We start from the raw sequence: 26,466 nt of genomic DNA on the forward strand, positions 1-26,466 counted from the left end.
CCGGATCTATTGGATTTGGTATTAAAATGTCCTCCGTCCACCTATTGAGCCAAAAATGCCCCCACGTTTCTTTTTGGCCCAAAAATGCCCTAAAATCTAAAGGACGATTTAAAATAAAACGGAAAAAGGCCAAAACTGCCCATGATATATTGGCTTTGGTTAAAAATGCCCTTCGTTAACCACATATCAAATTAAATGACCCACCCATATCTCTCTAAAGATCCAACCTGCCCCCAAGATCTAAACCCGAATTTAATAACAAAACCCACACCGGATCTCTTTCCTTCTTTTTGTCACCATCCTTCAGCCAACTTGCCTTAGCCTGCTGTCTGAGGACTGAGTCCTGCAACTTCAGGAAGTGAACATATTTGGGCTTCGCCTCATTCAATGCAGCCCTTTGATCGGGAGAATTATTGGCTATCAGAGCCATTTCCAAATCAGCAATCTGTTTCTCCAGCCTCTTAGGTTCCTCATATATATCCCCAAATGTCTGTCTTGACCAAACATTCAATCTTTTGATAGTCCTTTTTAGGTTCTGATGTAATATCCACATTGGATTGCCAGCCACAAGTGGATGCCAGACTTCTTCAACCATAGGTAGAAAACTTTGGGCAATTTACGTAACTAAACAAGGTTCAAGAAAATTTGACAATATTTTAGCAGTAACAGGCATAACCGATTCTACTACAATAAACCTATCCTTAAGAATCTCAATCCATTAAAATAGGAACACCAATTAATCATCCCAATCATTTCCATTAAGTTTTGCTTATTTTTAGGAGTATAACTAAAAATAAGCAAAAATAAGTTGCAGCATATGACAATAATTTCCATATAGTTCAAGCATCTCCAATTTGTAAGTGTGATTGTCTCTCTCTTGTTTTCAAAGTTCAGTTAAAATTCCAGAAATTCCAAGAACAATACATGCTTGGTTTGCAACAATTATTATTTTAGGATATGCCACCTCTCTGTATATTTGCCTTTTAAAATATAATACATTTTGCGGCATATTTCTCGAATACGCGATGAATAGTAGTGCTAAATTTGAATATGTTAAAATTATATACATAATATATTAATAGTATAATTAAAATATAATATAATTGTATAAAAATATATAATGCTTGTATATTACTTTATAACATGTACAAAACCAATATATTCAAGACATATATTTGTTGAATACGTGATTGAACATACATTATATTTATTTAATACATAAATTTTTGGCAAGTGTACACAATTGTGAGCTCATCCTTATGTATTCTTGAAATAGCATGATTCATGTCCCTACATCTTGTATATATTACGTTTACGGCTGGGAGATTCTTTTCTTTTTACATTTTTGAGCATTTTATAGTGACGTGTAAAATTAAATCCATGTTGAAGATACTATATTTTACATATATACAAAGTTTAAGTAAAAAATATACGTATCTCTTTTTATATATGACGTGTTTTGTAAATATACTATTAATAAACAAGATATATATGTTATATATCTTCTCGAAGAACAAGAATAAGAGGAATGAGGAGAAGAAAACATGACTGGCATATTTTACAAAGCGGACTTTTTGGGTTAGTGGTCTTCCTCTAAAATAAGATGTTCCGTTCATGCGATAATTAATGCCCTTTACTTTCTAGTACATTGATGAAAAGGAGATCAGTAACTTGTTTATTTGACAGAAGACTAGAAAGAAAATGGTGGTTAGTCTTTGTTTATATGATGGAGATCAATGGTCTTTGGCTGGAAGTTGATGATGATGTCACCGATAGTTTATTGGTAGGGGATTTTTCAGATTGGAGCTTTGTGGAGAGAAAGTGAAGAAGAAAGGACGGCCGAAGAGGGGGAGGGGGGGCATTGCGCTGGTAGATTTAAGGAAAGAGATAAAACTTAGAATATGAGGAGAGAAGGGGGGATTAATCCCTAAGTTATTGGAATTTTATATCTAAATTAGTGTGCTATAACTTTTCTCTAAATTGCTATATTTGAGAAAAAAAAAGTTATGTTATTTATATTAATGAATCTTTAAGCATGACACGCCATATAAAAATCTCGAAAACTTTCATGTTCAGCCCAAAAGTCAAGGAACTTGAAGTACTTGGGAAAATCACAGACAACCTTCCTCATAGTAGCAAGGGGGCATGACAAAAACACACTCGCCAAATGGATCACTGTAGTTTCAGAAAACTCATCTACCCATTCCACATTGTTGAGCAGTCTATCCAATCTAATCCAAATAGGAGAACCCCTATTATCACTTCATGTTATCAAAGTAGCCAGCATCTTGCAACCACAGTCATCAACACAGCTCAGGAAATCAGTGCTTTTGTCCAATCTAAATGGTCTGCCATCCTGTTTCTCCTCCACAGCAGCGATGACCTTAAAATCACCAAGTACTCCCCAAGGTCCCTGATTCTAGCAGTTATTAACCTCAGCTCATCCTAAAGGGCCAGTCTAAAGATGAGACTTACATTTAGCATAAACCACAGTCAACTGTAAAGGAACAGTGCTCAACACATGGCTCATTTTTAAAGTGACTTGCTGATCAGAATTCTCGAAAATGTCCACTAGATGTACATGATCATCAGACCAAAATAGCCATATTCTATTGTTACAATTAAAAAAACAGTGTTGCATCCCACGTTGCTGTTGATACCTCGTCATCTTAGCAGACTTTGTCATTGGTTATCAGTGGGCGCGGTTAAAGCGCGCTTTAAGCCCTGAAGCCCGGCTCAAAACATGTTGAGCGCTTCGCCTCGCTTTTTGTGCGCTTCAGTGTCATCATCAAGGCTCTAAGACATATTTTCCCTTGCCAATGAGCCTTTGTTGAAGAGGTGACACTAGATAATTGATATTTCACTTTATCGTAATGTTTTTACAATTTCTTTGTCTGTATATTTGTTATTCATGCTTATTCTTATTAGTCTTGGACTAAACATATATATATATATATTTGTGTTTTTGCACCATTGCGCCTTTTTTTCGTTAAAGCCCGCACTTTATTTTCGCTTTGCGCTTAAAGCCCCAGTTGACCTTAGAGCTTTTTTGCGCTTTTCGCTTTTGATAACACTGTTGGTTATTGTAACACAATGAATGTTAATTTGTTTGTATTTTGATGCATTTAAGTTTCTTAAAGGCTTTTTGGTCTTTCATGCCTCTAAAGTTCCAAGATAGTGTACTAATCATGGGAAACATCAGGGGTGGGATCCTTTGATTTGTTACTCTTGCTCCTTGTGACCCTAGGTGAAGAGAACTAGTCTTAGTACCTGCAGTATTCTGTAAGCCTCTTTGTGAGAGGTTATTAAACTGTGTGATCTTATCTTGAACACTCTGAAGTTTCTACATCATCAAAGTTGCTGACTCTGTGAGGTCTCCTAGCACCTTCATCATCAAACCTGACCTCACCAACTTCCTCTGGCAACATCTCCTCATCAAAGTTGTCATCAACCCTAGTAGGTTGCCCCAGAGGGACACTAGAAGCTCTAGCGTGATCAGGCAACATTAGCTCAGTGTTCGAACAAAATTTTCTTCTTAATACATTGACAACTCTTTAGAGTTGCCAACAAATTTCATTTAGATACTCGATTTACGGCTTGTTCCAATTGAGCACCTGAACGCATGATAAAGTGTTCCTATTAGACACTTTCGATTCAAATTTAGGAATCTTTTTGCGCGTGTTCTCAAGCGCATGTTAGGTAGTTAAGATAACCAGATAAAATATGTCATCTCCTTTAAATATACATATCAGCCTCAATTAGAAAACGCCTGGTGTTTTACGGCTTATAAAGGCGAATGCGTATAATTAAAAAAGGTGACATATTTTAAGTGGTTAACTTATCTACGTAATGGGCATTTGAGAACACGTGTAAAAGTTTTTCGAAATTTGAACCGAAAGTGTCTAATAAGAACAATTTATGTGCTCAGCCGGCAAACGTTGTAATTTGAGTGTCTAAATGAAATTTGCTGGCAAGTTTAAGGGGTTGTTAATTTATTAAGCCTATATTTCTTTCTTTCCTCTTGCCTATGTATTAAGCCTATATTTCTTTCTTTCCTCTTGCCTTAGTCTTATTTCATATCTTCTTCCCTCTGCATGTTCACATAATCGTTTATTGATGTTTCGTGTTGGCCTCATCATTGTCCATCACATGCTCTTTATGTTAGTAGAAACTGCTTGTTGCGGAGTTCCTTTACTGAATACATAAATCAAAATCATTATTTTTCTCTAAATACTTGACGTTGTGTTATCTCAAGAATTTTCTTCTTCCATTTATACAGGGAAGTTGCCACACTTTCCAGGTTGCAGCATCAGCACGTTGTTCGTTATTACCAAGTATGTGATATAAAAGAATTCATCTTATGCGAGCATTTCAAATTCATTGTTGAAGTTCAACGGTTCCCCTCTGTTTTATGGTGTTTAAATGATATAGTACTCAAATATTTCAGGCATGGTTTGAAACAGGCATCACTGTCTCCTGCGATGATTCCAGCTGCGGTTCCAGAACAGTTGTGAGCTCTAGTTTCACCTATATGGATGGGAGTATGTCGGACCACCTTGGACAGGAGAATAAGCTCGAGTCGACTTACCTATATATCCAAATGGAATATTGCCCAAGGTTCTCGCTTTCATTTCGAATCTGTTGGATTTTCTGCATCCCTCCCCGCTTCCTCTCTTTTTAAAGGAAAGGGCTACTTATCTCAAAAACCATCAAAAAGTTAAAGGGATGAGAGCCTACACAGAATTAAAGGGAGAAAGAACTGGGGAGAGTCGACGCGTTCTGTTTTTACTTTGTAATCTTCCTTAGTCCTTTAACTCATTTGTTTTTCTTTTGAACTTTCATCTAATCTTCCAGTTCTCATTGCCCTCCTCTGTCTCTCATTTTCTTTAAATTGGATGGTGTTGCTTGTCCTCCATTTGCAGGATTTAACTGTCTCCTGCGTTTTCATATCCTTGCTCTGGGGTTCTTAATGTTTCTTGAACAGAGCAAGTCACTTCCTCATCCTAGTTAAGCTCTACATTTTTTTGCCTATAGTATGTGCAACCTCTAGAGATTATATTTGGCTAAACAAGATAAAGTTAGCCTCACAAGTGTCATGCTTGTAGTATCACAACAAACCCGGGAAAATAGAAATAAGTTACAGCTTAAAGCCAGAGAATGGACAAATGCTACAAACAAATCTGGGAAAGAAAAAAACAAGTTACACCTTTAGAGGCAGAGAATTAACAGATGCCGCAAACTCTGCTCCCATTCTCCACTGCCATCCAAGGTTACTAACCCTATACACAGGGTTGTCTAAACACCTCCCTAGACCCCACTTGTGGGATTACACTAGATATGTTGTTGTTGTAGTCCAATTAGACATTTGAATCATAGATTTCCATGAGTTCTCTTTCTCCCTTGTTTTCTCCTTACCAAACAAATTTAATAACCATTACTCTACATTTTTCAGTCTCTCGTCCTGCTCTCATTCTTTTCGTCCCAACCAGAAGTCATGTAACTGACTTGATTTATGTTTTTGAAGGACGCTCCGTCAAATGTTTGAATCATATAGTCATTTAGACAAGGAACTTGCATGGCATTTGTTCCGACAAATTGTAGAAGGCTTGGCACATATCCATGGACAAGGCATTATTCATCGCGATTTGACACCTAATAATATATTTTTTGACGCTCGCAACGACATTAAAATCGGGGATTTTGGTCTTGGTAAGCATTTGCTTCATATTCTTAACTTGTAAAAGTGTTTTTCTTTTGTGCTCACTGAAGTATTTATCTTTTGCTTTGATGATGCATACTGCGATGTTCATGCATCTGTGTTCTTTAATCAAGAAGCGAAAGGAATTACCTAAAGCTTTTCATTAGAATTAGAGATTGATACAAGGATTAAGTGGGATATTTTTGATCGCTGAGCAAGAAATATAATGTGTTATTACTTCTTATTGGTGCCAGATAATACTCTTACAATCATATCATTTTTGAGAAAGTACTATTACAATCATATGTTATAAGATTTACTTTGAAAAGAGCTTTTCCCTTGTGCAACTCTTACTGTCCAAGCTGAAGAAGCTAAGGCCTGACAGAACCTTATATGCAAACATGTGAGTAATGTGAAAGTGTCCAAGCTTTGATTCTAGTTACTTATTCTCAGAATCCCAATAGGAAAGCCTGAAATTTGTTTAGAATATAAGGCATGAGATTTTTGCACTTAATACAGACTCTCACATGAGATTGTAATTGGATGTAAAGCTACTTTTTGATCACTGGGAGATACCACTAACTTTTCACCTAATTCGAAATCCATGTTTGAACATGGAACATATATATATATATATATATATATATATATATATATATATATATATATATATATATATATATATATATATATTTCATACAGTGTCCTGGTATCTTTTGCCATGTATAGAGGGTGTCTTTTATGTTCAGTGTATAAGACAAATGACCATGTCTCTACTGTATTAATTTATATTCTGGAGTATACTCTGAATAAGCTAACAACTTTTACCCTGTTCACCAATCTACAATTTCTACTGAGATTTTCTCTAGTGTCCTACAAACATCTTGTATTCTTGGTAGTCCCTCTGTTTTGCTTGGTTGCAGGAATCTGAATTGAAACATATGGTATACTCTTGGAAATTTCAGCCAAATTCTTGAAACTAGAGCAGCTGGACCAGGATGTGGATGCGTCGGAGATGATAGGAGTTTCTGTTGATGGCACTGGCCAAGTCGGTACATATTTCTATACTGCACCTGAAATAGAGCAAAGGTGGCCAAAGATTAATGAGAAGGTCAGAATTTTTTTACTTTCAGCAAGTTTTGCTTGGATACTAGTTTGCTTCTGACTCCATAGTCCTCAGGCTGATATGTACAGCTTAGGAGTTGTTTTCCTTGAGTTGTGGCATCCTTTTGACACTGCAATGGAGAGACATATCGTTCTTTCTGATTTAAAACAAAAAGGAGAGGTTCCTCCTGCTTGGGCTGCTGAATTTCCGGAGCAGGCATCCTTGTTAAGGCGCTTAATGACCCCAAGTCCATCAGACCGTCCATCAGCCGTCGAACTTCTTCAAAATGCCTTTCCTCCTCGAATGGAGTATGAGATGTTGGATAGTAAGTAGCTGAGATATCTTTTTATGACTCTTATTTCCTTCCCTGTGACTTCTTGCTAAGTAGATAGAGTTCACTGTTGACATATGAAATGAGATAAAACTAAGCAACGGCAGAATTATGCTATGGTGCTGTTGTTTCATATTTAATCGGCATCAAATAAGCAAACTTAAAAATGCTCTTTTGTAGGATATATCCCCCGCTTGCTTTTTGTAAGTACACTGATCTAAGGAGTGGTAATAAAAGAAATGATTGGAGATTGTCCGTAAAGTGGGTGTGAAGAGGACGAGTGTTATTATCTATCTCTATGTGTGCTCTGCTATTCTATCTATTTGAGATTTAGCCTGTAAAGCTATTAGCATAATGCATGACAGGTTACGCTTTATATAGACAGGTTACGCTTTATATATTTTGAATAGCCTAATAGACACCTCTACTTGTTCAGTTTGTCATTCCAGCCCCCTACTCCACGAGGTTTCATTCAGACACTCTCTAAAACCCCTCGAACATCGCGTGTTTCTCGAATGTGCTGATGTAGATGACACATCATTGTTCACTTCAGAATTTCTCTGACGCATCGTCATTTTTTCACTTGATTTGAAAATTTTCAATTTTCTTTCTCCTTTTCACTCCACTCCCATCTGCACAAGGATTAGCACACACCATATACACTGTAAGAAGTAAGGACACGGGAAAAATATTATTAACATGTGTATCTACGTTATATACTGAGCGCTAGTTATTATAGTTATATTCTACAATATATATAATAATCCTTGTGGGAAACTATATGCATAATCCTTTACCATATGGCATATTATATACATTAATATTCTAACATTCCCCCTCAAGCCGGTGCATATAAGTCATATGTACCAAGCTTGTTATAGATGTAACTAATACGACGACCAGTGAGGGACTTGGTGAAAATTATTTCCCAGCTGATAATTAGTTTCACAAATATGCAATAAAATACCTCGAGAAATTTAAAGATAAGAACCACTATTTTACTTCATGAAAGGAAAAACTTGAATCCCATTCGATTCACTGGTCGAACTTGGAGAAAACATTGCCTATTTCAAAGGAGACTAGTAATTATCAGTCTCTGTGCTTAGTCCTCTCATGAAATACCGGATTTGATGCAATATGAAGGGTTGCTTGATTATTATACACAAGTTTCTTCCGACCACCAACAACAACAACCACAACCACCTACCCAGTATAATCCCACCAGGTGGGGTCTGGGGAGGGTAGAGTGTAGACTTTACCCCTACCTTGGGAGGTAGGGAGGTTGTTTTCGATAGACCCTCGGCTCAAGAGAAAGTGCCATGACAACAATAATAATAGACAGTAATAGCAACATATAATAAGATAAATCAAGTTTCTTCCGACCATTTTCCAAATTTCAATTCTCTGAGCAACTGTTTGATCCTGCCTAGCTCACAAGTTGCTACAACCATTGCTTGATATTTTGCTATTGCACTAGATCGAGCAACCACATTCAGTTTCTTACTCTTCCAGGACACCAAATGACCTCCTACTAAAATACAATATCTAGATATGGAATGTCTATCAAAAGGTGATCTTGCTGAATCATCGTTTGTATATCCTATGATCTCTTTCGTGGCCTCGATCCTCGAAGAGTACTCCTTTGCCTAGAGCTGACTTTGTATCTCGGAGAGTGCGGACGCTGCGTTCCAATGACTATCACGGGGAGAATTCATAAATTGACTTACAACATTCATAGAAAAGAAATTTCGGTCTAGTCTTGTGAGATAATTCAACTTACCCGACTACTTTGCCTATATCTTCTGGGATCCTTTGGTGGCTCTCTGTCTTTGGCGGGAGTTTAACATTCGGATCCGTAAGAGTGTGAATTTGTGCCGTCTCGTCATTCTGTCTCTTGAATGTCTAATGCATACTTTCATTGCGAAATAACAAGGCCTGATTTGGACTGACTGACTTCAATACCTAGAAAATACTTCAGTCTACAGTCTGTCGAGGTCTTTAGTCTAGAAGTGCTGAAAAAGATATTGCTTTAAATTTGTGATACCATCCTCATTGCTGGTTATAACAACATCGTCAACATAGAATAAACTACACATATTTGGAGCAGAATCTTTGATAAAACAAAGAATGATTAGCTTCACAACAAGTCATGCCAAACTGAAAAGTCTTGTCTTGAACATCCCAAACCGGGCTTGAGGGCTGTTTTTAGATCATAGAGTGATCATCGCAATTGTCACACAGGGGTAGTAGATTCCCTTGAGCAACAATACTAGGTGGTTGCTCCATATAAACTTCATCTGTAAGGTCACCATAGAGTAAATCATTGTTAATGTCCAACTGATAAAGAGGCCAATGGCAGACAACAACCGTGGATAGAAAAAGACGAACATATGCTAAAAGAATCATTATAATCAAGCCCAAATATGTTAGTGTACCTTTTAGCAGCAAGGCAAGCCTTAAGCAGATCAACTTGACCGTCAATACGTACTTTGACTGCATAAACCCAACGACAACTAATAATAGATTTACTTGAAGGAACAGGAACAAGCTCCCAAGTGCCACTCGCGTGTAAAGTAGACATCTCGTCAATCATAACATGTCGCCATCTTGGATGAGAAAGTGCTTGACCTGCAGACTTATGGATGGAAACAGATGACAAATATGATATAAGGGCATAATGGTGTGATGACAAACGATGATAACTTAAAAAGGTATAATGGGGGCTGGTATTAGGAGTGAATTATCTACCTTTTCGAAGTGTGATCGGTGGACTGGGAGGGAAATAAGTCCGCAATAGATGTAGGGGCCGACATAGGATGTGAATCATCTAGTCTGATGTTGTGTCACACAGACGACAATGATAAGTCAGGAGTGGTGGCATTGTGGATGGAGATGTAGAAGTAATCATAGATTCCTCATAAGTTGATATAGGTGAGACCTTAGAGATATCAGGATGATCAGAAGAAGATGTAAAGTCAGGTCGAGACTCAAAAAAATATGATATCTGCTGACATACGGTACCGACGAAGATTAGGTGAGTAGTAACAATACCCCCTTTGAACCCTAGAATAACCAAGAAATATACATTTAAGAGCAAAAAAGGCTATTTTATCTTTCCCATGGGCTAAGTTATGATCTGTAAAGAAATGGATCTTGGGCCTAACTCATCCCTAAAAGGCCCAAGATTCATTTCTTTACATGGTATTAGAATCAGACCCATCCCAATTCATGATTCTTGATGTTGGGTCCCCATATTAAATTGTCCACACTCCAGATGTCTTGCTTGGGCGTGAGGCGAGGTGTCAAATCCTAAATCGGTGGGATGGGGTTAATTTGGACTCCTTATATGGACTTGGGAAATAGGAACACCAAATTGATTTTTGTATTTCAGCACAAAAACTCTTGAATATAGCGAACAACTGAGAACGATCTTTCATTAAGAAAATCCAAGTACATCTTGAATAATTATTAATGCAACGAATAAAATAATGAAATCCTAAGGTTGAACCGACTCTAAGAGGACCACAAATATCAAAATGAAATAATGAAAAAACAGAACCAACACGACCCTTAGCACTAGATGGAAAGGTAGTGCGGGTGTATTTCCCAAGTTGACACGACTCACAATTTAATGTGGATTGACTAGACAAAACTAGACATCATCTTCTGTAGCTTGAATAAACTCGGATATCCCAAACGTTTGTGAATTAAGTCTGGAGGAATTGTAACTAGACATCTTTGTGGAGGAATTAGGAGAGGTATAGTAAAGGCGTTTTGATTCATGCCTCGCCAATCGTATGTCCCGTATTGCGGTCCTGCATAACAAAGAATTATTAAGAAATATTGTAGCTCAACTCAGGGCACGAATCAAACGACTGACAGATGCGATATTAAAAGGACAACTTAGGACATAAAGAATAGAGTTTAGAGTGACAGAGGATGAAAGGAAGCCTTGGGGCAACGGTAAAGTTGTCTCCGTGTGATCTATAGATAAGGGGTTTGAGCCGTGGAAGCAGCCACTAATGCATGCATTAGGGTACGCTGTCTACATCACACCCTTTGGGGCGTGGCCTTTCCATGGGCTTTGCTAAGGACTTTAAACACCAGGCTGCCTTTAGTGAGAGAGCATAGGGGATTAGCTTGTCTAACTCCTTTTGCTTTTGTTTGGATCATTGGCTAAAGTAACAACGAGAAGAGACTGTGAATAAACAATATTTGACAATAGTAATTTGTTATCAGAAATATGATTCGAAGCGCCTGAGTCCACGACCCACGGTCCAACGGTATTAAACTGTGGAACACAAGCAAAAGAATTACCAGCAACACAGGTATTAGGTTGAGCAACCGAGGCTACTTGTGGAGATATCTACTTGCTCGATACCGAACGAACATGAGCATTCTTGGTTGGTTGGCCATACAGAGAATAACATACTTCACAAATGTGTCCAAACCTATTATAATAGCTACACTTAGGCTGAGATCTTCCAAAACGACCTCCTCTTTGCCGATTCTCCGTAGGCCGGGATGTTCCATCTTCTGTTGTTTGAGATGCGAGAACAGAGGAGTCAACAGTTGGTGATGAGACCACTGTGTGACTGTATGATGCGACAAGGCCAAGTAATCGAGAGAATAGTTCATCAACTGTAGGGATAGTCGGACTGGCCAAAATCTGGTCACACACCAAATCTAGGTCACTAGGAAGTCCAACAAGTGTAAGTACTGGAAGCATCGTCTGTTGGTGCTCCTATTGTTTTTCATCACTAGCAGTAACTGGTATCACTTTTCTCAAATTCCTTCATGACTGCCTGTACTTGTCCCAAGTATGTAGCCATATTCAATTCCTATTCCTTTAAGTTTGTCATCTGAGATATCACATCATAAAAACGAGATATGTCATCAGTGTGTACAGATAGAGCCTTTTTCCCAAATTGAATAATATATCTGAATGGAAGAAACAAAGGCATCAATTTGGAATGAATAGATCGTCGTTGAGACTACATAGTTTAGTGTTAACCTTCTCTCACTGTGCTCGTGCTTTCTCATCTCCCTCACTAGCCTTTTTAATTAAGTGATCATGAACACCTTGACCCTCGCGCCACAACTCAACCGAGGAAGCCCAAGCTAAATTGTTTGAACTCTCAATTAAGGGTTCCAACGTAATCATAGGACTTGAATTTCCAATTCCTGAGCCAAAAATATCAACCCTAAAAGACACAATCACAAAATATAATGGAAAAGACTGCCAAAAAGTGCAAAAGTAGATGTGAAAATAAAGAGAGTTGGAACAACTTCATCCGATGTCCACAACAAAAAAGAGTATGAAACAGTGGGAAAAATCGCCGGAAAATGCATATTTTGCCATAAAGACAAACTGTTTGGCCAGATTAGTATTTGGCGATTGAGATCTGTTAAAAAGTGGAAGGGTTGACTTGGAATGACTAGGTGATGGCACTAGAAAAGAACAACTCAAAAAAGTGATTGGACCAGGTCTGACGTCTTAGGTGCATGTCAGACGCGTATCGGCGTTGGAGCTTTGGGAGGCACGTGGGTTGGGTTCTGCCGGAGCGGCTTGCTGGGGTTTGATTTCTAGAGGCTGGGGACCCTGTGGTGGTGTTGTTTTTTGCACAACACGAGGAAAGTGGAACGACGCAAATCAGATCTAAGTCACCGTAAGGATGCACGACAACTGATTTTTTTTTGGTCCCGAATGTTTCTCACTTCGGCTCTGATACCATCTGAGAAGTAAAGGCATGGGAAAAATATTATTAAAATGTATATCTGCATTATTACACTGAGCGCTATTTATAGTATATTCTAAACAGGACATAATAATCTTTTTCCATGTGGGATACATAATCCTTTTCCATATGGGACACTATATACATTAATATTTTAGCATATACACTAACAAAATTGACTATCTCACTCACAATGCACACTTATCTTTCCAACAGATCTTTGATTAGAAACCAAGAAACATCATCCGACCATGTAAGCGCCAGCACTAGCCACAACCTCTCTTCTCCCTCTCCTTTGCTCCTCCATTTTTCAGAGCAAATATAACTCCATTTTGAACTCTCCGCTCAAATTCAGTTACCGAATCACCACTTCCACAGCTTGGATGAAAACCCAATCATTATCATTCAACAGAATCCAGCAACACCATTGTAATTAGAAACAAACTCAAATCCTCATTTTGCAAGCTCCCCATTGTTCCGCAGAGAGAAACTAATCAAGAAATCTCGAAGATAGGGAAGTGAAAAGATAACTTACCAAGACCCACGGATAATTTCTAAGTAGTGGGTATGCTTTAAAACTTCATTTTTTTTTGTGTGATTTTTGGGTCTGATTGGTGGAAAGATGGGATGGCAGTTGGAGGTATAAGGAGGCAGATGTTTGTATAAGGAGGTAGATGTTTGAAGTGGTGGTGGTGGAAGAGGAAAAGGAGGTGATGACGGCAAAGGTGGTGGTGGAAGGAGGCAACGTTGGGGAATGGACAACATGAGTGTTGCTTTGAAGACTGATCGGGTCCATGAGTGTGGGTTTGAAGACGAATTGGGTTTTTATTGTTTTTGACTTTTCTTTTAATTTTATCTTTTTTATTTTATTTTAATCTTTTTCCTAAAAAACAAAATAACCAATTCACACTCTTTTTGCGCGTGTATATCTAGCCTTTTGTGCACCACAACCTTGTTGACGCTGCATAAGCTTGTACACTGGTCCGATCTGTGCAAGTATAAGAGTCTATTAGGCTATTCTGGCTATTTTTATTGCGAAGCTAGTTTTCCCGTATTTCCAGCTTTCACTCTTTTCTTTTAAGTGTGATCCATAATTGTTTCTGTATAGCACCTAAGGGTGTGGCCTAGTCGTCAATGAAGTGGGTTGAGAACCATGAGGTCTCAGGTTCAAATCCCAGCAGAGACAAAAACATTAGATGATTTCTTCCCATCTGGTCTAGCCTCGGTGGACAAAGTTACCTGGTACCTGTTCTTTGGTGGGAGGTGGCAAGGTATCCCATGGAATTAGTCGAGGTGCCGGCAAGCTGACTTGGACACCATGGTTATCAAAACAAAGAAATTGTTTTTGTATAGACCACGAACTAGGTTAAACTCTATTTTGTTTAGTAGTGTTGCTATCTTCTTTGCGTAAGTTTCTCTTTTCCTCTACTTGCAGATATTCTTAGGACAATTCACGCTTCAGATGACACGGGTATTTATGATAAAATTGTAAATGCCATTTTTAATGAAGACACTTTAAACACAAAAGGCCATAACACAAATCTTGAGAGTTCGAAGGTGGCTGGAAGGGATACCTCATGTATTCTGTTCACTGATCTACAGACTGAGAGTCGTGATCATGTCGTCGAGATTGCCACAGAAATCTTCAGACGACATTGTGCAAAGCATTTGGAGATTATACCTGTGCGAATGCTGGGTGAATGTCCACATCCAAATAGGTGTCCATTTCACTGGTTTTTCTGCTCATTAACGTCATATAATTTTACCCTTCTCTATGTATTGAAATCCTTAGGTTGACATTCTCAATTTCTTTCTGCTGGTTCAGTCGAGAAAGGAACGCTGTTAAGCTTTTGACTCATGGAGGAGACATGGTTGAGCTTTGCCATGAACTTCGACTGCCTTTAGTGAAATGGATCATTGCCAATCGGGTACCTCATCAGCTCATTGACTGATTTCATTATTTAAAGAATTGTATTCCGTAGCTATTACTTCTCTTGCTTATGTTCGGGTTCTCTTAGAAATTGTGGAAGCATTTTTTTTTCTCTCTTTTCCTCGAAAGTCACAATACATTTGGAAGCAAAGTAGCAATATAAGCAAAATTAACTAGTTGGGATCAAAGTTTAGTCATTGTTGGTGCAGTCAAGTTAGGTTCGATATTTTCCAGCAGTCTTCTTATTTTGATTAGGTACGAGTATTTGAGAGTATGGATAAATCGCGGATTTTGAAAAGGGAACACTTAATTTATCTTAAAGGACAAATATTGAGCACTGGAACTAAGCTGGTATAGATTTTAGTGGAATGGATATAGAGGATTCATATAGTTGTCTCTAACTAGTGATTGAGGCATATTTGTTGTTGTAGTAGTTGTTGTGCTGCACTCTTAAAGATCTGTTTTCTTATATCTTGATTTGTATACACTCTTGGCTTATAATTTTTCTAATTTGTGGTCACCTTTTTAGGACTGTTCAGTGAAGAATGACAGTTTGAGTTAATCATTAAAATTTATATGGTGGTTTTTGTCTTCCCCTGCTCTTCTTTGAATTGCTTATCATCTGACTTATGTTTTTCACTTCATGACAGGTTATATACACCATTAAATACAATTATTTATGATATTGCTTTCTGATTTTTTGCTGTTTCTATCCTGTGTGTAATCATATGCGGCTATGAAACCACTGAAATGCCCTCTCGAATCTTAAACTCAGATACTAAGATTTAACACAAATGAGAAATCCAGGAAGGTTTATTGAGATATAGTGAAAACAAATTACTCAATGAGAAACTAAAAATTGAATCTCAAAGAGCAAGAAAAAATATAAAAATCAGAATGAATGGCAGTTGAAGACATAATTAAGTAATTAAAAAGTCTCTCTCTCTCTAACAGCTTAAGTTTTTAGTTGAGATGGTCACACAATTCAACAATGGCAATCATCTTGTATGTATATACAAGGAAAATATAAAAGTATATAAATTTGAATGAATGAATTTTAATGGAAAAACATTAAAATAAAATATTTGATGACAAAGAAGAAGATAAAATGCAAAAAGCTACAACTCACAGTTTTTGACAAAACAGGCTTGTAAAGTGTTCAATAAAAGTCTTTGCAGACCTTGTTTTAAGTAATTCTTTACAAATCAAAGACAAGTTTCTTTTTTGAGCTCTCAACCATGTTCGCTGCCAATGAAACTAGTCTAGTTTCATTGGATGCCCTTATGAGTCGTCTCACTAATATCTACATCCTGATAAAAGAATAGTTTTTGGCTATGTTATCTTGTCCAATAAAGCTGCATCACACCTGCTTTTACACGTACACAATTATTTCTCTAGTTATTCTATAAACAAGTGAAAGTTATTAATATGCCCCACATGTTCCCTTGGTTAACTTTAAGAGGTACACATCTTCAACTCTTATCGTCATACCTGTGCCAAGTAAAACAATCTCAGTTTCTGATGGAGGGAGTGCATCTTTCTGATATGAAACTTCTTTTTAGTTTCTATCAACGAGGCCATATTGGAAATTCAGATTTGAAAAGAATAATGGAAATTTAGAATATATTTTGTGGTTAAAGTTAAGCATCTACTTACATATTTTAAATATTATCCTCAGAGATCATTCTTTAAACGCTACGAAATAGCATACGTATACAGGCGAGCGATCGGTCATTCGCCCCCCAACCGATATCTGCAGGTTCTAACTTCATTCAGTAGTTTCCTTTAACTGAATAGAGAAATGCTGGTATTTTAGTTCATAAATTTTATAATTGTTATTATCTTACCTGTAGGGGGATTTTGATATTATTGGAGGGAAAACAGCTCTAACTGAAGCAGAGATAATTAAGGTAAGACACTCATATTAGCATCTGTGCTGTTAGTCTCAATTTTGTGAAACATGACCAATTTTTCCCTACTCATTTCCGAAGCTTCAGAAGATTCGTTTTCTCTGATGACAAAAATCCCAATCCTAATCAGAGATACTCCGTAAAGATCTTTCCTACATTTTCATGGTTGATATTGCTATGTTGAGTCACTTGATGGATTAATGCTTTATCATCCAGATCGTTTACTTTCCCTGATCTTCCCTTGTCTTGCACTTCATTCTAGCTAAGCTTTGGAGTTCAAGTACATCCTGCATTTTACTTAGTTTCCTTTTAATCACAGGCCACGATGGACATTATCCTTCATTACTTTCATCCTGAATCATGTGATACTCGTTTGAATCATGCTGATCTTTTGGATGCAATTTGGGCTTGGGCGGGAATCAGACCAGAACACAGACAAAAAGTAGCAGAGGTATTGAATCGAAGTGCCATGTCAAGTGACCTAGCTTATTGTGTCTCTAAACTCACGGTGGAGCATGCGTTGATCTCTTTTTCCCATATTTGAAGCTTCTTTCCCTTTTGGGTTCTTTGCGCCCTCAATCTTCTGAAAGAAAGACGAAATGGGTGGTCATCAGGCGACAACTTCGACAGGTCTGAGTTAAGTTTCTTAATGTGAACTTGCAAGTGATTAATTTTGTCATAGAACATTGCATTTTTATAAGATGCTGGAACTCTTGTTGCTTTAGGCATTACTTTTTGTGAGAAGTGAGATACATGGAGAAAGAATTAGTGAATTAGTTTGATTATTCCTTCAAGCTATTTGGGGGTTTATATTGTAATGTACCCATAGTATGCTATGTCGTTAGACGTTCTGGGCTGCATGCGCCCTACACTGCTGTATTCAACGAGCTAAAAATAGTGACACACATGCATATGAATTGTATTTACCGAACTTGCTGCATATATAGATAGTTGAAGGACTAATAAGTGACTTGGTGAGTATATGTATGAGATGATTATATGACTTTATGAATTTTTTGATAATGTTTCACGACATTTTTTTTTATGAGAAAAATGGCAATCAAGTTCTCAATAATAATCAATTTTTTTGAGCGTGGACCTTCATGTGATGCCAGATTTGGTGTAATATGAAGTGCAATTTGATTATTACACACAAGTTCCATCTGATCTCTCTAAGTTTCAGTTCTATGAACAATTGTTTGATCCATATGAATTCGCAGGTTTCCACCACTATGGTCTAATCCTAAAAATCTGTTAAAGATCTTATTAAATATATAAAGCTCTTACCTTTGTGGCTAGTGGCAACTCAAAGTCTCAAACAAAGTGGAAATATATAATGTAACATGGTTTATAGTAGATAAAGACCTTGGGTCTGTCTTTTGCCCACCTACTCTCAACATATTTTTAGGTGCTTGGTCCTAAGAAAGAATCAGCCTGCAAATATTAAGTAGATATAATGAACCCTCAAGACGCAACAAACATAAGTAATGCAGCCCCAAAAAGAGGAAAGGGTGCAACAGGAGAAGAATAGAGAAATGACTGCAAGGGTGGCTCAGTTGGTTGAGCATGGGGCTTTCATAATGGAGGTCTCAGGTTCGAAACTTCGTGCCTACGAAAGTAGGATATTTGCCTTCTGGGTCGAACTCGTCGCACATGGCTTGCCTAGTGCGGGTTATCTCTCCTATGTGGTTTGCGGGCTATTACGCAGGAGCGGGGTTTACCTTGTGCGCACCCAAAGGGTAGCGGCTGCGGGTTCCCTTGTCATAAAAAAAAGGAGAAGAATAGAGAAATGGAGAAATGATATCGAAGAATAAGACAGATATACAGAGAGAGATCGATCAATTCATAAGGTATTATTCATCAAGTAAAGTGTTATTTAAGTAAATATTTTCCAAAAAAATTACACTGCATCCTTAGATTATCTTATATTATTTTCTAAACTATCCCCCCCCCCCCACACACACACACACACACACAAAAAAAAAAAAAAAAGCCCCCACACACACGATAATGATGTTCTACATTATTAAGCTGTTGAATCTTCAAAGATATGGTAAGGGTTTTAGCTGCTATCCAGAGATTTCTATGTAGTGTAAAGGTAAACCCGCAGAAAGGTGACTCGTGGCTTCTTTTACTGACTCTAAATATAGATGACTTATTTATTGAATTACCTAAATATTAGGTTTCTTTTGCAAAGTTTTCCTTAAAGAGCAACATGATACCCTTGAAACGCTTATACTAGTATAATACCTGACACCATGTTCTATAGGACTTTAGGAGAGCTTGAGGGGATAAAAAATAATTAATTTTGTATTGAGAGGTTTGTCTCAGTGTTTTAAAAGGCGGGGGTGTGAGGCGGGGCGTAAGTCCCATGGATCTTTAAATTTTTAATTTATAATGTAGTAAAATACTCCCTTCGTCCCAAAAAGATTGTCTTCCTTTCTTTTTTAGTCTGTCCCAAAAAGATTGGCACCTTTCTATATTTAGAAACAATTTAAGTTTATGAGATGATTTATAGTCACACAAATATCTAAGGCTTGTTTTGGACCACACATTTCAAAAGTCTTCCTTTATTTCTTAAACTCTGTGTCAAGTCAAACTAAGACAATCTTTTTGGGACTGAGGGAGTAGTACTAATAATAAAAAAATTATAAGAAAGACATTAAAGTTTAAAAAATTTAAAACATGATTGAAGAAACTCATAGAAAACAAACTTGTAACATGATTTTACAAGTATAAATAATACAATGATAGAAAAGCTATTATGAGATGCAAATCAATTCTAACATCTTAACATTCAAACAATAAAAGAATTGCAATTTCTTACAATATATTACTATCACACAATGCAATTTACCTCTCTAAAAAAAATCAATAAATTTTATCTTTATTATAATTAAAACATCACATCTTAATGAATAAAAATAAAATTACTTTCAAATAGCAAAATAATAAAATATGATAATTTTGAGACATAGGACAAAAACATGAAGACCAATGACAACTGAAGATGTTAAATTCGCTATGTATTTAAAAAGGAAATGTTTAAGTGAATATAGTAAATATGCAATACTACAACTTGTTATTTGAGTTACTCTCAATCTTCTTATTTTTATAGATGAAAAAGCTATTAAGCATCATTCATTTGTTAAAGATTTATGAGGGTCAATAGTGTTAGCTAAGGAATTTGACACATAATTAGTGTAAGAACTGTTAGGCGAGCCCTGAGTGGTGGGCGTCAGGCGTGTTTAAGGCGTACGGTCAGGTGCTTAAGGCGTAAGCCTCACATAACTAAGCCCCACACATAAGCCTTGAGGCATTTTGCCGGTGCCCCACCCCGAGGCGAGTCCCAAGACTGCCTTTTAAAACACTGGTTTGTCTGGTGATATTGGTGAATTTTGGAGCTCCTATGCGGTCCGTATTACTATTGATAATTGGTTGTCATTTGTAGAGAACTATATTTTTTCTATAGGACCTCTAATTTTTGTATACCTCTTTTTATCGATGTTTGTCCACGACATCAATAATAGTGATATGTTATCAAAAATGGCCCGAAACCAACAATGTTGGACAACCCATGTATCAGAGCTCAGAACCTTAAAAAGGAAAATGTATTGTTTGTGCTGTAGTCATTGCGAAAGAAATTCCCTTCAGTTTAGTTATTTCAGTATGACGTTGAAGCAATTTTGAGAAGCTGTGTTTCAGTGTGTAGGCTCCTTTTTGATGTTACATGAACTTTATTCTCTGGTGAAAGAGAAGTTCCCCAGGAATTTATACATACTACTTGGATCTTTGATTAGAAAAATTGGTTCCCCATCTTTGTGTTTTCAGGAGCTTAATCTTGCAGAAACTGCTGTAAATAGATTACAAACAGTGGGGTTGAGGTTCTGTGGAGTTGCAGACCAGGCTCTTCCCCGATTAAGGGGAGCTCTTCCTCCTGGTACATAACCGTTCATTGCCATGTTTACCACTTCTATTAGTTGCATAAGGAGACTTATTTTTGGGTTAACTAATGCAGATAAAGCCACACGCAAGGCACTTGAAGATTTGTCGGATCTTTTTAACTACTTACGAGTTTGGAGACTTGATCAACGTGTCTATATAGATGCCCTTATGCCACCAACTGAGAGTTACCACAGGAACTTGTTTTTCCAGGTACCTGTCCCTTCTTTGTTTCTGGGAACTTTCTGTTGTCCAGTCATCTTTAGTTTATTAAGTTAAATGCTCAAACCCTAATCCGCAACTAGAAAAGAGGAAAACAGAGTAAGGATGGATACTTTTAACCGGACTGACTACAGTGTACGGAGATTCGTGTTTGATTCTACATTTTGTGCCGGTATTTTTCTAGGTAAAAAACGAGGATGTGGACATTGGGCCATGCTATTTATATCAGGAATTTCTAAGTGAATACTGAAGAAGTGATAGTAATTTTTATCTAGGGACTGGTTTTAAGCAACATCTTTGGTAGCATTGTATCAGTCACGCTTATATTTGGACTTTCATCTTTCAACATAATGTAGGACTATAGTTAAACGTGAGATCAGTTGGGACTCCGGGAAAGGCGAAATCCATAATTGCATATATGAGCGCAATAGTTAATGCTGCAGTATGCTAGTTCTTTGTTTTGACTCAGTGAACTGAACTTTTTATTTTTTATTTTTTTTATGATGAAGTAAGAGTAGATTAATTCAAAAGCATCAAGAAGATGCAACAAAAGATTACAGGAGAGGAAAATGTGTCTGCTCATGTACAAAGGCTAGTCTATAACCAAGTCTGATACATTCCAAAACGCTTCACAACTAGGTACAGGAGCCTGGCTGTGCCTGCTAAATAAATTAAGCAAGCACTTGGCTTTCAGAACATGAACTGGAGTTGGATTCGCATCAAAACACCTACGATTCCTCTCATTCCAGATGCTCCAAAAAATAGAAGCAGACACCAATAACTAAGCTTTTTGATGGATTTACCAACTCTCCATGAACTCCAGCTGCCATATGCTTCCTTGATACTGCATGGCATTACCCAGGCTAGACCAAAAATAAAGAAGAACATGTGCTACATATCTGCGGCAACTGAACAATGTAGTAGGAGGTGTGTAACACTTTCTGACTCTGTTTGATACATGCAACACCTGTTGACTGTCTGAATTTCTCCTCCTAAGAGTATCTTGACTGAGACAGCTTCATACAATGCTACCCAGCTAAAGCATATCACTTTAGTAGGTAATTTAGTTCTCCAGATAAACCTCCAAGGTCAACTATCTACCAACTCCTTGTTGGAGCGTAGATGAGAATAACATTTCTTCACAGTGAAAACTCCCCTTATCTGAATCACCCCAAAGTAACTTCTCCTCTGCCTGTGGATTGATAACAGCCCCAGCTAACTCTGAAAGCAGTTCCAATAACTTATTCATCTCCCAGTCTTGAATATTTTTTCAGAGTTGTGGGTTCCAAGAGTTGTTCTTCCAGTTTTGCTTCTACCTTGGATTCTTGGTTGCTTGCCAGTGTTTATATATTAAAAATTCCTCTTTCAACCACTGATTCCAACCATTGTCTTTCCAAAATGAAATGTGTGATCCATTCCCTAGCTTGAGTTTGGAGTTAAGATAGAATTCTTTCCAGACTTTAGAAATGTGTTTCCAAGGACCTGTGTCATGAGATGTGTTGCTCTTTCTGGAGCACCGTTTCCCCTTTTCCCCATATTACTATAATCATTGATTTCCGTCGCCCTGGGTTCTCCATGTTGCATCTCCAATGCCATTTCATAAGCATGTTCTTGTTGTGTAGTGCCAAGTCTTTTATACCCAGTCCTCCATGTTCCATTGGTAGTATCACCCAAGGCCACTTTTTTTTTTTTTTTTTGATAAGTTAAATAATTTTATTAACAATTAGGAAAACTCCGTATACAAGCCATATACCAAAAGAAGAGAACCTACATCAAAATATGGTTCTCAACAAAAGATACCCAAAATCTACATATGTTGAAGTCATGTCCTATCACCCATCGATCTGCCCATAATCCTCTGATAGTCCCCAATTCATGCCGCAACTCATCTCTTTCCAAACTTGTGTGAGGTCGATAAACCCCAGTGAACCCCATCTAAAATTCTGAGTGGTGTTCTCCAACATACATGATATTGGGCGAGACCCCTGCTTTATCTCAATGCAGTCCCAATGCTTCTTGTCCCATAGTATTATAATTCCGCTCCTATTGCCATTGGCCTTGAGTTCTGCCTAACTAGCCCACCTGTTGCCCCAAATTTGTTTTCATTCTCCTATCTTGTTCTCCTGCAGGCACAAAACATCTGGGTTCCATTTTTTTATTAGAGACTTGACTGTAGTTTTTTCTCGACTATCATTCAAGCCCCTAATATTCCAGCTAATGATTTTAACTTTCATCTAGAGAATAACTGGTATTTCTTTCCCCTGACCTTCTTTGTCCCCCCTTCATAATTCACCAAACACACCAGCTTCTTAGCTTCTCCTTCTCCCTTCTATTTTGATTTTTGTTTTTTCCTCCTTCAATTGAATTCTGTTTCTTCATCTGGATTTGGAGTTGTCGCCTTTGCTCCATTCTTAGTACCATGTCCAGGATTTCGTGCTCAAACTCATTCACATTGACTCCAAAATCCTTGCATGCTTTCCCCAGCACAAGCTTTCACTGCCAGAAGGATTATGTGTCATCTGGTCATCCGAATCATGCCATGGAAGGGCAAGCTGCTCACTTAATGCATGCGACAAGAATTCTGATTCTGTGTCGCTTTCAATTGATCTTGGAATGGATAGAGGGAGTAGTCTCTGTTCAGCTTTGTCATCTGCCTTGTCTCCAGCTTCTGAAGTCTGCTCAAGACTCTGCTAGGAGTCGAAGCCTTTGTAGTTGCTGTATTGTGAGGCTCTGATTTATAAGTGTGGGGATTAACTGGGCCTTTTTCCCCCCAGATCTGATTTTGGTCCGAATTCCGAATCCTTTCTATTTTGGCCCAGCGCCCCTTTCCCTTTATTATACCCATTTGATTTTAGGTGCTATGAATAATAATATTCATCCACCTTTTTCGTATTACAGGGCCCGATTAACCCCTTTCCTCTACTTTCTTCTGGGCCTGGTTAGACCCATTTGGTTTGACTTCTTATTAATTAAGCTGTAAGTCTAAAACAGCAGCCACGTGCCTATCTACTGTCGGCATTGCTTCCTTCAACCGCTCTGTAAGAGCCGAATGACTTTCTTGTACAACCAGATATATCAAATAGAATAATTGAGATACATCTATGAATGATTCTAATGATTCTTTTCAATCAGATTTATCAAATAAGAATATTGGAGATACATTTATAAATGTTTGGATCAATCAAATCTGGACATTTGATGCTATGTCCATGTAGATATACTGTTAATTGGTTAAGCAAACTGCAACATCTAGAGGCTTACCGATATCCAACAGTTATACAGGCAGTTTCATTAGATACCTTGTATATCTTTGAAAATACATGGTAGATCTCTATAACTTCCTTTCCAAGGAATTACTAAAAAATTATTAATACGTGTGTTACAGAATATCGCAAGAATATTGTAAATATATTCTATTGCCTTATCTTAGCTAAATCATAGGTGAGATATGTAGGATATTTTCGTACCTTTAATAAAGGCTCTTGCAATTGTATAAATACTTGTAGTTCTGACGTACATGCCTGAAGATACGCAATTATAAATATTCGCAGCTATATTGATAAGTATGGAGAATAAGTACTTAAGTATACACTGGAGAATGCTTGCTTAGGTTATAAACACATCTTATATATCCAAAACAAAATGACGCCAGTAGTGCCCAATAAAATTCGGTGTAATTCGAGAATTGAACTACCACAGGCTATTTCTTTCTTTTTTCTCCTCCATCTTGGAAGCTGTAGAACCTCAAGTTGTGTTTGCTTCAAAATTTCTTAATTTGTAGTCGTCGTGCACCACTAGCAGAGGCATCTTCTAACGTTAATGCAAGTAAGTTCCACGCGTTTCAAGCCATCTTCCTTTTGAAATCTCAAATACATGTGATGGAATTCTTTCAGGACTGAAAGACTTGAACTTTCTCTCTGTGACCTGCAATATAATTTACAAAGTTGACTTAAAACAACAAAGGGGCATAAGAGTTTTGGACAAAAGAATATACACTGAACTAATCACTCAAGAGTCTTCTTTTGAACCCAACATGACTATTCCCGCCCAAGGAACACCGGATAAGTATAGTAAGGCATCTACCAAAACATTGATCCTCCAAATATGACACTAAAACTTATGTTTTTCAACTCTCTGCAAAAAGGCAGCACTTGTTTGTCAGACACAGAAAAATGTACAAATGTTGAACTTCCTAAGAGACATACATGATCTTACAAGGTAGAGACCGGGCAAACTCGTTAGTGAAAAGGTTTTTGTTCCTCAAGCTCGGGAAGCTTGAGGGATTGTGGCATCTTCCTTGCAACTATCTTTTGTACTCTAGATGTTTGTGTCATTCTTGTGAATTCTAATACATGCGACATGGAGAATTGAGTTTGGAATCTGCAAAGGACAGCTCGCACGACATAGACAATTTATGAACCGGAAATGGTACCTAATTTGTTCCATCATCATCTATGTCAAGATTGTAGATATTTGCCAGAGCTCCAAGTCCTCGCGTTGTCAGCTTCTTCATCATCCTACTCAATGAAATGACAGCATATTGGTGCCAATGAAATTTTATCAAGTATGAAGTATAGTAGGTTTCAGAAAAGATCATCAGATTCTTTCAATGTCTTGAACATATTCACATTCAAATAATTGCATATTATATTCTTCATTTCTCACAGTTACAAAATCTTTCCAGTATATAACATGGTAATGTTTGATGACAGATTCACTCGAAGATAAAGTCATAATCACATCAACAGTTGTAATAGTTCCTTCGCTGAGTAGATATTAGTTAAATTTCAGACTTCCAGACAAACAGAGAATTATGGACTTCAGCTTTACTACAATAACTCATTTATAGATCTAAATTCCATAACGGCAGAACTGCACTATTTCATTTTTGAGAACTTTTCAAGATTTAAGGTACCGAATCATAGACTGTACATTCATAAGCATCTCATATTTTGCCTATGGGAAGTTATCAGTCAATCAAACTCATCAACAATTAAACCAAATGTTTAATGATTTTTTCTACATAGATCCTGTAAAACAATATTTATAAAATGCATCTCATGTGTATATCCATTTGATGAAAGTTGGAATAACTATAAAAAGATTCATAGCTAAAGATTACAAGTTAAGCACACAATCTAATACTTCGAACAGGGTCCAACACTGGCTAAAAACCTCTTCCACTCATTATCAGCTTTCCATTACGGAGTGACACTTTGTAAAGTGAAACTAATAATTTATATTTTACAACCTTGAAGACAAATACAAATAAAGCAACGTGTAAACTCAATTTCATATAGCTATTACCTGTGAGCAATCATTTAGAGTATTACATCTAAGATTAATCATCATTGAGACGACATGCAATCATATTTTAATGTAACTAAGGGTCTTTTGGAATAATTTTTCTAAATTTTCACGTGAGAGAATATGTTATAGACTTATCTGGAGAGGATGAAGTGAAGACATCATAAACGAAATATGTTATTTGTCTTACAGATAACGTAGAAGACAAATAATAAAGTGAAAAGAGAGCAGTCTTGATCACGTAAAAAGCTGAAAGAGACGATAACCATTCACACTCCAAGAA

The 26,466-nt window shown here is 37.2% G+C and overlaps 1 protein-coding gene across 6 annotated transcripts in view; it reads left to right on the plus strand.

Annotated features, from left to right (window-relative positions):
• The window catches only part of LOC132061860 (eIF-2-alpha kinase GCN2), a 60,730-nt gene that overhangs the window by 18,150 nt on the left and 16,114 nt on the right, over positions 1 to 26,466 (plus strand). For all 6 annotated transcript variants that reach the window (XR_009416175.1, XM_059454540.1, XM_059454539.1 and 3 more), the window contains 13 exons: positions 4,280 to 4,334; positions 4,448 to 4,617; positions 5,525 to 5,709; positions 6,664 to 6,809; positions 6,879 to 7,128; positions 14,308 to 14,590; positions 14,698 to 14,800; positions 16,481 to 16,561; positions 16,656 to 16,712; positions 17,032 to 17,163; positions 17,259 to 17,342; positions 20,544 to 20,652; positions 20,731 to 20,867. Coding sequence is in view for 5 of the 6 variants with exons in the window: in XM_059454540.1 (XP_059310523.1) it covers positions 4,280 to 4,334; positions 4,448 to 4,617; positions 5,525 to 5,709; positions 6,664 to 6,809; positions 6,879 to 7,128; positions 14,308 to 14,590; positions 14,698 to 14,800; positions 16,481 to 16,561; positions 16,656 to 16,712; positions 17,032 to 17,163; positions 17,259 to 17,342; positions 20,544 to 20,652; positions 20,731 to 20,867 (1,792 nt within the window). In the remaining variant the exon portion in view is untranslated. The remainder of the gene's footprint in view (positions 1 to 4,279; positions 4,335 to 4,447; positions 4,618 to 5,524; positions 5,710 to 6,663; positions 6,810 to 6,878; positions 7,129 to 14,307; positions 14,591 to 14,697; positions 14,801 to 16,480; positions 16,562 to 16,655; positions 16,713 to 17,031; positions 17,164 to 17,258; positions 17,343 to 20,543; positions 20,653 to 20,730; positions 20,868 to 26,466) is intronic.

The sequence above is a fragment of the Lycium ferocissimum genome, chromosome 7, assembly GCF_029784015.1.
Source record: "Lycium ferocissimum isolate CSIRO_LF1 chromosome 7, AGI_CSIRO_Lferr_CH_V1, whole genome shotgun sequence".
Classification (NCBI taxonomy): Eukaryota; Viridiplantae; Streptophyta; class Magnoliopsida; order Solanales; family Solanaceae; genus Lycium; species Lycium ferocissimum.